Source organism: Oreochromis niloticus, linkage group LG12 (genome assembly GCF_001858045.2).
Source record: "Oreochromis niloticus isolate F11D_XX linkage group LG12, O_niloticus_UMD_NMBU, whole genome shotgun sequence".
Taxonomy (NCBI): domain Eukaryota; kingdom Metazoa; phylum Chordata; class Actinopteri; order Cichliformes; family Cichlidae; genus Oreochromis; species Oreochromis niloticus.
In genome coordinates, this window is record NC_031977.2 from 24921496 (window position 1) to 24936711 (window position 15216).

Here is a 15216-nt window from a genome sequence, read left to right on the forward strand (position 1 = left end):
TCTCTGAGCATACAACGCGTATGCTCAGAGATTATCTTCTGCATACTTTGGTTCATTCTAACAAGCAGTTACAACCAAGATGTGAGAGTTGCTGTTGCCTTTGATTCAGCTTGAAGCAGTATGACCATTCTCCACTGACCTCTGCATACGTCAGCACAATCTCTGCCTAGAGAACTACCGCTCACCGGTTATTTTCTTTTTCAGTCCATTCTCTGTAAACCTTAGAGATGGTTGTGTGGGAAATTCCCAGTAAAACAGCAGTTTCTGAAATACCCAGACCACCTTTCTTCCTCATTTTGACGCCAAGTTTGAATTTGAGCAGGTACTCTTGTCCATGGTCATTCTTATTTTTTTAAATCACGGCAAGAGGATAAATTTGTAATTATGTAACAACTCCACAATAATTTCTTTGAAATTTTATTTCATGTTAATACCATAAATATACAAAACTCAAACTATTTCACATGCGACAAAGGCCAGACAAGAGTGCATTACTTCTTTTTACACGTGATTTGATAATGGGGATCAATTTTTCAACTTTACAAAATATACAAGTGTCCCTTTCTGGATGAGTTTTTTTTTTCTTTTTCTCTGATTCAGTGAAATAACATAGTCACAGGTCCAAAACACAGTTTTGTGTTGGCAAACTTCAAACACATTGTTCTGTACTGCTGACCAGCTCATCAAATACATCAAGAAATTACCCACTGCAGCATGGCTTTGTAAAACAACTGTTTGAAACTATAGATAGATGGGACTCATGTGGGCGTATGGAAGAAAAAGAATACCTCAAAGTAAAACATGGAAAGGGATCACATCACAAACTGAGATTTGAAAACAAATCTGTATGGACATTTGGTAGATTTCTCACAGCTTTTCAGGACATAGAATAACACTTGAGGGAGCTTATTTTATTTTTTTTCCTCTTTCATACCAACCATAAACACACATCCTCGTACGACAAGCACACCTCTTGCAAGGTCAAGTTGCAAAGTCATTAAACACTTTAAAAAAAATCTTTAAATCTAGCTGATGCTATGACGGTGTCATTAAAAAAACCCCACACAAACCAAAAAAACAAAAAGGAAACAAAATGCAAACAGCTTAAATTACACCATAAATAAAAACATGTTTTCTCTTGCGCTACGTTCAACATAAAACAAGAAATGTGCAATGAATTTCGATGAAATTACCTCCAAATCAAAAGAATACTGCAGAGATCTAGGCTTATTCTTTCAGGACAAATCACCGAGCCTCAGCTAGCTAACACTGACAGCATTTCGTCCACGATAAAGTTCAGGCTATACATTTTTAATAACAGTAGTGCCAGTTATCACCCGTCTTCTGCCATGCACATCTTCACACAGTCACCAACATCATGAGAGGTGCTAAAGCACAAAGAAAAAAAATAAATAAAGAAACCCACATCCATATTTCACATCAGTGACAGTAGTCTGTACAACTTGGTGCTGGATAACACTGTTATTATTGTAGATAAATTAGTGTATTGTAGTGACGTCACCCCAAGTCCAATCTTCGGTTATATTAATACTTATTTTGGCTATAAAACTTCAAATGCCAGTAATTCACTACTGACAGAGGAAAACAAAAATGGAGTGTTAGCCTATGTAGTGTACATATACACGGTGTCAATGTTTTTTACAAGTTTATGTATGCAGGTTAATCTCAGGAAAAATGGTAGTGTCCAGAACTGTGGACAGTGATTCTTCTGTGAGAAAAGGCAGGTCTGATCCCTATGAATGGTACGCATCCTTTTCGATAGGAAACACGACAGCGGGAGGCCACGACCGAGCGCCTCTGAGATTCATAGCAGCGTTAGTTTTCGAGTATGAGGAGCTACAAAAACAACCGAGGGCCACACAGTTTTTGCATTAATACACACATACGGGGGGAAAAAAAAGCTAATATTTCCAATTTTCATCCCCCTTTTCCCTCCAATTTTCTTCTCTTAACCGTCGTCTTCTGTCAGGCAGCCACCGAGACATGCAAACAGCCCTCACAGCAAAACCGAGGGAGAATAAGTAGGCAGACAATCACCGAAAACCAGCTCCTTGTGGCTGGGACCAAAAGGAAGTGGGAAGAATGACTTTGCCAAAGACTTAGCTACCTTGGGTGTGCTAAACATGCATGCCGCTATCATGCTGTCAAATCTAGAGATGCTGACCCAGCCCACGTTGTCAATCAAAGTAGCACACAGAGCAGGAAAAAAATCGGTCACCTGGCAGGTGTTGTTGGGGGGGCAGGTCCTTATATAAGAACATACAGACATTTTCCTATTCTTGTGATTTTTTTTTTGTTTTGTTTTTTACTATAACAAGAATGGTACTTGTCTCACAACAGAAGCACAGATATAGGACAAGGTACAATTTACCTTTCAGAGCTTAATGACGGAGCACTGGATTATATTAAAAAAAAAAAAACAAAACGAAGAGAAAGAAATCAGAGCCACAATTTTCTTAGAGTGAAGCAGACATTCGCACAGAGGCCCAGCCACTTTCAGTATACGGGCAAGAAAACCAAACTATGTGCAAAACACCACGGTCAGATCACTTTTCATTTATCAGGCAGGAAGCTGTTTGGGGGTCATCACCCTCACAGAAATAAGGTATGGTCGAGCTGCGACCTTTACCTGACCTAGGATCACCTCGAGGGGACAGACGAACAAGGAGAGTAAAGGAGTGCGCAAGCGTGTGCGATGAAATCTCACACAGGCGGAGCACACCTTGAGTCACTTGCTGGATGTTTTGTGGGATGTGAGCAGATAGTCACCTGACTGAAAAGCTGACCAGGTGGATACAGGAGAGCTGATATATGGTTTAAAGTGAAGATGGACAACTCCGGTCGTTTTTTCCGTTATTTTACTTCACACTTTTTAAGCAAAGTGTGTCGGCGCAGGGCAAACATTCACAAATATTATCAATTTGATCCGAGGACCGGCAGGGCCAGAGTTGTGCATCTCCATTTTGTCTGTCTGCGTGTGTGTGTTTAAGTATATGCGTGTGTGTGTGTATGTGTGTTGAAATGAGCACTGAGCACGTGTACCACATCTGTTTATGGATGAGCTTTGAAGGCCCCGCGAGCAGCATTGGACGCAGCATTGGCTGCAGCGTTGGCAGCTGCAGTCTGAACGGTCTTGTTAGACATGACCCCGGTTGCAAACTCTTGCTGGGCTTTCTCAAAACTAGCACCGGTGGTGCGATAGAGCGCGTGCACCTGTGGAAAGAAGACAAGGAATTAGTTGCAATCAATTTATTTGGTTTAAATTTACCAAAAGAACTACAGCACAGCACTGCATGCTCGATAGGAAAGATGCTTCTCTTCCTGTCCAGTCATAGCACTGATTCTTCTTGGCGTGCAGCACTCTGCTTATTTCTAACACACTACAAGATGATGTAGACCAGGGGTGTCAAACATAAGGGGCCAGAATGGGCTGGAAAAAAAATACAATCTGGTCCACTGGACAGCTCTAGAGAATGTGGAGGGTGGCATTAATTTCAGATTTTTTTTTTTTTTTTTTTAAACACCAGCAAAGTAAAAACTCTCTGATCTTTCACTATAAACCAAAAAAAAGATTTTAAAGAGCATTTTCTGCAAATTAATAAAAACTTCAACTTTTGTTGATTTAACAGTCAAAAAAGCAACACTTACATATTTGTTTCATTTACTACAAGAACATTTCTTTATCAAATAGAAAAACTGAGACACACTGTGGAGACTGAACTTCTTTTTCTTTGTTCTAAGCTATCACAAGGATTAAATTTATAGTGAGAGAAAGGAGGAGATACACTAAAGGGCCCACTTAGAATCATAGTAATAATAATAATAATAATAATAATGCATTGGATTTATATAGCGCTTTTCAAGGCACCCAAAGCGCTTTACAATGACATTATTCATTCACACTCACATTCACACACTGGTGGAGGCAAGCTACGGTTGTAGCCACAGCTGCCCTGGGGCAGACTGACAGAAGCGAGGCTGCCATATCGCGCCATCGGCCCCTCTGGCCAACACCAGTAGGCGGTAGGGTAAAGTGTCTTGCCCAAGGACACAACGACCAGGACAGAGAGGCCGGGGATCGAACCGGCGACCTTCCGGTTACAGGTGCCCTTCCCAACCCCCTGAGCCACGGTCGCCCCCTGAATAGTGGGCTGTAGTTTCCTCGGTCTAGACGTTTCCCTCTTCTCTGTCCACTTAAGTCCTCGTAGAAGCAAGTCTTCCTTATTGGCAGCCATCCTGGCAACATTTTCAGGCACTTATTCTAAGCTAATAAAACCAAGGCCCCAATTAAAATGAATGGGGAACGAGCCATAACTTTAATTTCGGAGGTCAACTACACATAAAAACTGAATTGACTGAATCTTCATTCACATTTGATTTGCTGACTTTGCCCAAAATGCGAAATACAGAACATCGTGACCTCGTTTAGGTTTCAATCCAGAGAGCAGATATTATCAGTGTCTGCCTCCTCCAAACTGAGGACTTCAACAAATACCATGCTAATGAGTACACTACCCTAACTCTTTACTACAGTTACAATTAGATCTGTCTGCCACTGCCCAACTGGCTCTCATATTTCCTGCTTCAGCTGTCGACTTGCTCGGCACTCTTGCCATCTTTGGCATTCCAAAATTCTCCCACAGATTTCTCACAGTGCCCCATCTCACTTTTACAGTGTCTCTATGTCCTCTCTCCAATATTGTCACAGTAAAAACTTTTACTAATAATATCCTTTGTCACTGTAAGGATGCCGTCTTTGTGTTGCGTTACCTTTTTAAACATAATGAGGGAGCCCACAGACAGAGCAGTAAAGAGGGCTGCGATGAGTAACATGATGATTCCTACTGGGATACTGGTGTTCAGGCCAGTTAGAGCTGCAATCCAACCACTGGCAAGACAAAGGAAAAAACCAAGATGACAATGTGATCTTCAGTGCACACTGATCTACGGTGCCTGGATCAGCTCAAGCACAAAATACTCACCATGTTCCCCAACCAGTGATGCCAATGGTTTGTAGAACGTGAACTCCGAACTGACAGATGTAGACGAAGAAGAAGACAAAGAAGCGGAACGAACTGTCGCTCCTACGGTGGAAAAAAAAAAAGAAACGGTAAGAGAGCAATGTGGAGGGAATAAAGTCAAACTGTGCCACTAGTTCATCCTCCATTAAACATTAATTACTTAATCCTTCCCTCATTCTCTCAAAGCCTTTATGCGTGAAATAGTCGAGTGCACGGTAAGAACATGGCAATGTCAGCTGCCCAACTCTTTTTACCAGTTTCATATTTGGAAAACTATTAACTTTATCTTAAGTTAATTTATGTATGTTAAAAGGAAAGTGCAGTTTTAATGCAGTTTTAATAGAAGCTCAGAGTTTGTGATGTTTGAGAAATGCTGTTTGAGCTCATTCTTCTGGGCACACAGGTTTTCTGTAAGGGGACTTTTTTTCTGGTTTTTCATGTTTCAGCTTACCTGAAAGCCCCGTAAAGCGGTCTGTACCAGCAGACGAAAGAACATGGGGTAAAAAGCAGAAACCAGAGCATAGCCAGGCCAAAATCTACGCCACGAGTTGGATCCACACAGAACCAGGCCAAACAGCCAAACATGTTCACAAAGAGCGTGCCTGCATGGACTGATAAACAAAGATGACAAAGAACCTCAGATTAAACCTAAACGTATACTACGCAACATTTTCTATACAGATTCTTGTGAATGAGCAAACGGTTGCAGGGCTTGCAAAATCGCTAGCCCGACGTCCAAAATCCTGAGATAGATTTTGGTCGCCCGACCGGAGATATCGCTAGTTCCGGGACGTCGGGCTAGCGATTTTGCGAGCCCTGAGTTGATGTTTCTTAAGTGACGTGCATCACGAGGTCTTGTAGACCCGCTTGATGTGGTTAATATTGAAAGAAATTGATGAGGTGTGCTAAATGGTCCACTTACACATCCAAAGGTTGTACATAATCTTTACGGTCTTCTGGAACTCTACAGGAATGTCCACTGCAATGTCGTGGTAAAAACATGGACCAACAGGGAACTTCTCTGGCAGTGGAGGCCAGTTGTTCTTCCGCCCTGCGTGAAGAAACGATGCACTTGTTGGATGTTGATACTAACAGATTTGTTTGCAAGAATCTTAACAAGCCAGAAAAATATGTTACACGTTATTATCACCACAGACATTATCCTACAATTAGTAAATGTGAATAAAGTATGAGTGATTGACATGTTTCATTCAGTCTATTCAATTCTACTTCAATTAGATTTGTCCTTTGTACATTTAAACATGAACATCCACTATAACATAATGCCTTCTTAATTCAAATACAGAGAAATACTTTTTTTTACATTTTAAAACTCCGTGTTTGTCAATCACCATTTATTTATTTTATGCAACTTGTATTAAGTCTCCCATTTTGTGAATCGGACATTCACTAAGATCAATAGCTCCATCCTGCACCACACACAGCAACACACTTTGGTCCATTTGATCACCTGGAGATTTTTTGGCTCAATGCAAAACTTAAACTGGAACATTTACTGTTCCATACTTATGTAATACTGCACCTGCACAGAATTAAAATGCTCTTCACAAATTGTGTGCCACACCTGATATGTTAGTGTCAAGGTAAGAAGTCAACTTTTAGATCAGCGCTGTTGCTAGTCCAGCTCTGAGTGGGACCCAGAATTCAGACTTTGAGGTTGAAGCATGTGAGTGATTCAAATGGGTAACTGATGGACTGACTGACCTCCTACGGCTCCATGGGACTGTAACTCTCTCTCTCGACGATCGAGCTCTGCTGCTTTCTTCTCCAGCTCCTCCTGCCTTCTCAACAACTCAGCCTGAGCACGCGCTTGGTCCTGAGACAAACACAGATGTGATCTTAAAGCTCACAATCCAACATCTGACAGAGGTCCAATATGACATGAAGTCCAATGATGTAAGTAAAGGATTTTTCACTCAGGGAAAGCTCAGACATGTTAGTTTAACAAGGGAAAATAAGGGCTCTGATTTGAAAACTTATCAACAACTGCAGTTCACTCACTCGCCTCTAACAGCTAGTTCTATACAACTCTAAAGTGATGCTACAGGTGGAAAAGGGGCATTAAATGGATCCATACTATTCAAGACAGTGACATGAAAGGGTGCAGGAAACATTAAATGAAAAGGCAGTACCTCATTACGCTGCTGATGGGCCATCAGAAATCAGATAAGTATATGAAGAACAAGAGGAAAAGACAAAGTGTTGTAGTGTTGCAGGTATGGGGACAGTTGCACATTTTTGGTTCTTTTGCAATTTTCATCACCTTTAACAAATAGAGCCCAAAGTCTAGGTTCTCTGGGACTCGCTAGCCACCTTCAACTCTTCTTTTTTGTACACAGGGATCTACAGAGCTAGCTAAAAAAAGGATATTTGAACACTGCTGCTTTTGCTAGTCTGCAACAGAAATGCTGGTTAACTAAGCGACCCACCACAGAAAGCAGCGCCTCTCTCTTTCTCTGATGGGAAATTGTAAACAAGCAGGTGGGAAATGAGACAGACAGCTGTGCAAACTAGTGTGAGTTTGCAGCCCACTCGTATGTAGGCTGTGTCAAGAGTACAGTAGCTTATAACCACTTGATTGGAAAAATGTACAACTACATTCTGCACAGACATGTAAGGAAAGACGTCTGCTGTCGGTGAGACTGCTAACATTAGCCACTGTTTTCAAACATATCCAGCACTGTGTGTAAGATGTGCAAAGTACCACTTATTTCAGCAAGATTAAAAATACTAGTTTATTTTCAAAGAATGTGATTAACTGTTTAAAGTAGCTCTTAAAAACATAAGCAGTATTTCTATTAATAATGTTTAAGTTCTACAGTCCTAGTTGACTCCCTTGAGTTTCTTCTCAAACCAGTAAATTAATCTCTCAGAAAAGTCTTTAGTCTGTGGAAACTTCAACATCTTCCCTCTAAAGTGCATTTTAGCTGCTTTGACTGTAAATTCAGGTTCATCCCGTTGCTTCTGTCAGCAAAAAAATCAAAGATTAATGTCAGAGTTAGAGTTCCCTTGGGAGCCATATGTCCCCCAATAACAAAACCTCCATCATTCTTCACAGATAAAATTTGTGACTGAAAAAACAACGCCGCCAAGCCAAAGTTTTCTTTGATTTTTTTGAGGCCTTCTGGACCTTCTGTTAATGAGTATCCTCAGCGGTTTGTATCTAGTGCTGAACTTGCTCCAGTTAAATAAACGAGACAAGACGTGATGAATGTAACAGGACAAGAAGAGACAGGAATTTTGCAATGATCTACACATTTGTGCTTCTTGGCCTAACAGGTTACATTTCCATTTTTCTTGTATAGGCCTGCTTTTACAGAATAAATCCAGCTGTTGATGTCCACCTCTGTCTGACAGATTTTTCTCTCTTATCTTCCTCACTTGCACTCTGACCCTCTTTACTTCTCATACTTACAAACAACTCCATCTCTTCATCAAGTCCAAGCTAGATGTTAATTAATGTTAACACACCGCTTCCCAAGAAATGTTTCACAGCCATGTTTTCAATTACTTTTCAGCACTTGCACGTTGGGCACTGTATGTTTAATGGCTATAACACACTCACGGCTCTTTTTATACTAATAACTGAGTAGAAAGACGAGGAAAAAAAAAGTGTGACTAACCAAATATGTTTAGTTTGAATTGCAAATGACAAAAACATGTTGACAACCTAACTGAAACAAAAAAATGAGAAGAAAACTGGATGTGAAACACGTTTATGAATGCTCCTGAGTGTTTTACCTGAGTCTGTTGCTGTGAGTAAGCTGGTGGCTCTTCTGTGGGCTTCATGATGGCAGGCTGTGTGTTCTGGGAAGGTGCTGGAGTAGATTTGGGGGCATTTCTTGGGGCTGCCTGTAACCCAGCAGAGATTCTCTATGTTAATATTTGTGCAAGCATTAAGAAAAAGTGTAATTAGGCCACAGTCATATTTTGTCACTGAAATCCTCTGTGACTGAGAGGAGGAGGAGGAGGAGGAGGAGAAGGAGAGAAAGAGGATGAGGGTAAGGGATAAAAACGAGGTCACTGACTAAGAAGCACATAAACGCATGCATGCACACTACTCATCAATGAAGTTGCCCGTAAAGCTGACCGTTCTGGCGTCTGTGAAGGGGTTATACTCCTCCAGACCACCAGGAGGGGCAGATCGTGTCACCTGGGTCACCGAAGGATCCTACAGGGCAGAGAGGTCCACATAGGAATTTAGGGAGTTAAAACTACAACTGCAAGACCAAAAGCTTCATTCACTGGATACCGTTAGACGGCCTTTAGTTTCCTGAAAATCAGCTGTGAGAAGTTTTCATAAACAACATGTAAATGTATCACTTTAATGATGGTATTCTACTAATATTAAGGCTTTCCACCATGTTTTGTGAAAAGCTAAAAACGCGCAAGTTAAAACACCCTGATAAACACAGCTTCAAGTAAAGGGGAGTCAACAGTTGCTTGAAATTAAAGCCTTAAGATTTCTGGAAGCGTGTGGTTTATAAAAGGTGGAATAAAATGCAAGCTGTAGCAGAAATTCACACCTTGTTCCCTTGCTTAACATCGAAAACAGATGTACAATGTCGGTATTTCCAAAATATTAGTCTACATGACTGCAAAGGCAGCCAAATGTTTACTGGATACTGTGAAAGTACACAACACACTGTGATATGAGCACAAAAATGCACCTGTCCTAAGCTAGCCAGCCGGTAAACTGTCCATCAAGCTAGCAGCGGCCAGCAAGTGTTTACAGACGGTGGGCAGAGCTAATGCTACCCAGCTAGCTAACGTTGACATAATGTGTCTTTGTTCTCTAATGACATAATTCCTTTAAATTCGAATACAATAGATATCCCCAGCAACAGTGCGTTGTGACCATGTAATTATTCGGCACCCCCTCTACAAAACTATCTAGGTATAAAATTTGATGATTAGCTCATTCTGCAAGCAGGGATGCTAAAGTGAGATTGGCCTCAGTGGGTTTTCAAGCGTATACTAGCTTGCTTGCTTGCTAGCTAGCCGTGTCAGCTACCTGAAAAGGATTGCTGAAATCCGGGTCTGCGAACGGGTTGCTGTCGAAATCGGACATTGTGTAGCCTTTCTAACAAGAGTTTCCTGTGTGCGGGAACTCCCCGATTCTCCAGGGAAGGCTCAGGTCCTTTGATTTGACTGCTTCTCTCTGTCGCCTGCAGTCTTCTCCGCCTCCTGCTGATGGAGACCCCTTGATTAGCAAGTTAGCCAGTAGCACAAAAATGGCAGGAGAAGAGAGGATGCGTGATTAACAGAACGGTCTACGTCACTGTTTCAGCACCGCGGACAGCATGATGCCCGGGCAGGTGCGCTACCTCTGAACACAAAGGTGCAGTGCACTCTACGAGACACCTCTGGTGTATTGTATTGTTATGTACTGTATTTGTGTATTGGACTGTGTGTGAGTATTTGAGACTTAAACATGGACGATTACAAGTTCACGTGTTGCATTCAGTCTCCATATTTCCAGAGTACAATGTGCAAAACACACTACATGAGAGTTTACTGATTACAAAGTTCATCCAGTCCTCAAACTATACGCTGAAAAGCAACTGCCTGCCTTTATGACAATTTGTTTGATGTCATGTAAGTAAACAGATGTTTATTTACTGTTTGCAGAACACAGGATCCCTCTGCATGCTGAACAATTCTATGACTAATAATATAAGGAAATTTACCAGAAGTAATCTACATTATAGACTCCATATCATGGATTACTGTACTTAACCCATTGGAGCATCTATTTGAATTTTAATATTCGCTTTTTTCTTTGTTTATTTTGACTTTTTTGATTGCTCAAATATGCCATTATCAGCAGAGTGGGGCACATTCACTCAAAAACGGTCCCTTGTTTTTAATGAATTTTTACTGAATTATTCGAAATTATTTCACAAATATTAACATATTGTAAGTGAATTAGTGCTTATATAGTACCTTCCACCCTCCACCTGCCAACCTGTCAGCTGTGGTTAGATGGCGCTGATTAGTCTGCTGGGATGATGATAGTTTAGTTATATGTTTCTTTCTGTGTGTGCGTACTCTCCTACGTTTTGCACATATACATTGAAATGGATGCTCCATCCATCCATCCATCCATATTTATCATTTTCTGGGTTGTGGTGAGGCTGGAGCCTATTCCAGTTGTCATGGGACTGAGAGGTGGGATACAAAATTTGCCCTGGACAGTTAGTCTGTCACAGACCCAGGCCCAAGCCAGGCAGTGGATTTAAACCCAAGACCTTTTTGGTGTGAGGCAACAATGCTAACCGCCTCATCACATGCAACAAGTCTTTTTCACTTATTAAATACAATTGTAAACCTTTGACCCACTACAACATTGGTGCTTTTCTTATTATCTGTAAATAATTAATAACTAAGAATGACCCAAAGAAACCGACCTTTTGCTTTTATTTCAAGTGCACCATACTTTTCTAATTTCTTCTGCACTGAATTACATTTTCAGTAATGCCATGTTGCTTTCAGTGCAGTACTTTGAAATTAGTTATTACTTTTAAGCTCTCAAGATTATTTTCATAGCATGCCTATACCCACATAACCATACAATAAATTCGTTTTTTTAATTAGTTTTTTTTCAGTTGCCAAACAAAGAAGTCAACCTAAACTTATGGCTGCTTTTACTTGAGTTTTACAGTTTCTACCTTTGTAAGATGTAATGGCCAAATCTTTAATTCGATGTACTGATGAGAATGTTTTCCCAAATTAAAACTTCACACCTCAGCGCAAAAGTGGAACTAAAAGGCAAAACCTGCACACCCGGGCTAATGTGAGACAAGAAAAGATTTTTTTTCTTACATCATCCTTGTGATCATTCAGTAAACTACAATATTTGAGCTCCTGTAGGTCAAATACCAACGCAATCTCCTCTACTTGATGATTATGATGATTACGTTAATGATGATAATGATGATGAGGATGGTGATATATGGAAGTGTCTGCTGCTCACTTGGTCGCTTGTGCCTGTGTGAAAGAAGTAGAGAGGAAAACCTAGACTGCCTTTTTCATGATAAGTAACAGTGACCTCTTTATCTGGAGCAATCCCAGACAATTTACTGGAAATCATTTTATCTCTCTTGTCCACATATAAGAAGTATCAGCCCCCCTGAGAGCTCCTGTGGTGTGTGTGCGTGTGTGTTTTTCTTCACTGGCTTGAAGATTCAGTTATATGTCAAAAATGCCCACTTGGGGGAGCTACGATCCAAAAGGTCTCTTCAACCCGTTTTGCAGAATCCTTTCTCATTTTCCATCAATTTATTTTCATTCAAACCAAGGGTGACCATGTGAAGAACATCAGATCAGTTGACAGCCTGTAAATGTGATTTAAACATTTAAGCACCATTTACCCAGATTAAGTTTCAATTGAAGAACAAATGCTATTAGGTTGAAATCTTACAGTATGTTGTAAATGATGGTGGTTAAAATATTCCCTTTTCACTGTTTGAATTCAGCTGCTCATTTTTAAACAAAGACAGCACGTTTCTTTAGTTTTATAGCTGCTTATCATACAACCGTTAAATTAAACTAATGGGTTTTTGTTAATAAGCAGCTAAACACTTTCATGGCAAGTTAATGTGCTTTTTTGCTTTATATACTGTACCTATATAATGTTTGTGTGGATGAACTCTAGATAAACACAAAGTGAGAATTCATTGCAATTCAACTTCAGTACACACACGCACACACACATAAATGAGCATCGGTTCCTCCCCTAATCTTGTATTAATGGACCCAATCACAGAGTCTATGAATAATCAATGGCCAGTGGTCTGCAACCGCAGTGCTGAGACCTTGAGTGAAACTGAATTTTCCTAATAAGACACACACACCCACCTACCCACACACACACATACAATCACACCTTGTGGACCTAATAAGCTCTAATGCTCTGTGGGTTGAAAATACGTCACATGGTTTGTTTGCTGTAGAATGTGAAAGATAAACATGCTGTGCCAGGATGTGCAAACTGGACGTACTGTATATGTGTGTACAGGGGAGGAAAAAGGTGTGAAAAGAGGGATCTGTCTGTCCGTGTCCACTTGTCCACTGGCCCTCTAATGCTGCTTTCCATAGATGACTCTGTGAGGAAACAACCACTTTGGCTAATAGCTGCTACATTAGTCTCTTAACCAGCTGGTCATGGCCATTTAGAAATGTTCATTAGGTCGCAGACCAGAGTGGATAGGTGAGATAGTTCACTCCACACTGTTGACTGTAGAAAGACAGGAAAGGAGACAGAGAAAGGGGAGAGAGAGAGCGAGGAGAAGGGCGGACAAACAGACGGTGAGGGAGAAACAGAAGCAATTTACTGGCCAACATGACGACCAAGTGTAAAAAGCCACGGATGCAATTATCGTCATATTGCTCTGAATAAGAACCTTGTGCATAATTAGATCTCATTAAGGTCTATGAGTGTTATTTTAGGGCTCTGAAAGGTTGGATAAGCAGCACTTGATATTATGGCTTATTAATGCCGCAACATCTGGTGCCATTCTGGCAATGGCCTGACAATGTCTAAAGGGGCTGAAAAAACTCAGTATTCAACTGATGTTGTGACTAGATGGTCAAATACAATGCACGATCTGTTATGCTTATCCAAATATAGGGCTGGAGATATACTGTATATAGATATAGGGTATTATGGCTTTATGTATGCTGTGTGTATGCATGCGAGTTTGTTTGTGCTGATGACCAGTCAGAACACATTACACACCGCAGAGGGAAACAGCCCTCTGTCGCCGGAAAAGCGATTGATTCTCCATTTCCATATTAATGAGCAGATTTGTTAAGAGCCTGCAGGAGTGGGAGAAAATAACAGGGTCTTCATAGGGCACGACATTTATAAATAAAGCTGATGCAGAGAAAAATGGAAATTAAACCTTTTAGTTTAATAAATTTGAGGCGTCCGCAGCAAAGCGAGCGATTTGCATTTCCATTTGTGGCCAAATAATGAGAGTGCGGGTCCATGATGAGGCTGCTAGTGCTTCTTTTGGGTCTCAGGCAGTCAGACAATCACTCCAGCGTGCAGCCCTCCACATCAATGTCATTAGCTCAGGCCTGTTAACTCTGCTACTTGGCTTTCTAAGATTATTTGGTGAACTAGAGATTCCTACTGTCGCTTCGAGTGAGGAATAGAAATGCCGTCAAAGTAAAATTCATTCACTTCTGTATCTACAGCATTGCCCACCTTGGACGTGTCTATATTTTTCCTTAAATATTCAACTTTGTCTATACATGCAGACATAACTTTAAAGATATATTTTGTTGTTCTAAAACAACCCTGTCAGAAATCGTTGCTTTCCTTCGCTCTGCCATTCTCATAAACACTTGCACCTAGATGCACACCCACATGTGTCTGCACACACACGCACACACACACAAAGCATCACTGATTGAATTTATTGGGGAATGGATGTTGACTAGACCACTCCAAGTAGGCTAGATTGTTGTTGTTCCCAGATTGACAGACAGACCCAGAGCGGCTGATTGAAAGTGCCTTTTAGCTTGCTCTCACTGTATATTTGATTTGGCAAAATGGAAGGGGAGTCCAGTCTTTTCCCAGGATGCAAACACAACTCCCTGTGTTTGTGTGAGAGTATGTGTGTGTTTGTGTATTTATGTGCGCTCTGCGTACGTTGACTAGTGGATGCTTTTGTAAATGCTGCATAAAATGTACCCTTTCAGGTATTAATTGAATAATGCAAGCACTCCTCTTGTCAGCCATCAAGTGGGCCACTTTCTCGGTGGCCTGTGCTGTTCTCTTTGCCTGTGAATTGACTAGATTTATCTGTGTTGTTCCAGTCAATGGATGCCATTTGTTCCAAATATTTGACATAAACATGCAAAGAGCAGAGGCGTGCACTCATAAAACAAGCTTCTAGACTGTTGTTTTACAGCCCAAAGAGACAGAGGGCTCTCAGCCTATCAAATCATGTGGAGCTCTTGCTGAGCCAACAGCGTGTTAAAGTTCTTTTTCAACCAATGATGTGATGAAAAGGAACAATTGCTGCCATAAAAAAAAGAGGAGAAAGAAGAACGGGAAGAAGGAGAAAAAGAACATGACGAGAGAGACTGAGTTCTTTGGTGGTGCCAGTGCGCAGCTGGAAGAGAGCTGTGCAGTGTCCTG

General features: G+C 41.0%; 1 protein-coding gene across 2 annotated transcripts; it reads right to left on the bottom strand.

Moving 5' to 3' along the window:
- Positions 1-404: 404 nt before the first annotated feature.
- LOC100696201 (secretory carrier-associated membrane protein 1) lies at positions 405-10289 on the bottom strand. 2 transcript variants are annotated; one of them, XM_025897006.1, is made up of 10 exons: positions 10078-10289; positions 9154-9234; positions 8805-8915; positions 7196-7207; positions 6768-6879; positions 5965-6093; positions 5494-5653; positions 5004-5105; positions 4792-4909; positions 405-3234 (listed from the first exon to the last, which is right to left on the bottom strand). In XM_025897006.1, the coding sequence occupies exons 1-10, from the start codon at positions 10132-10134 to the stop codon at positions 3073-3075; spliced, it is 1044 nt and encodes a 347-aa protein (XP_025752791.1). In that variant the 5' UTR covers positions 10135-10289; the 3' UTR covers positions 405-3072. The 2 variants fall into 2 exon arrangements, with proteins under 2 accessions (XP_025752791.1, XP_003451151.1); XM_003451103.5 differs by lacking the exon at positions 7196-7207 and having other exon boundaries at positions 10078-10287.
- Between the last annotated feature and the right edge of the window lie 4927 nt (positions 10290-15216).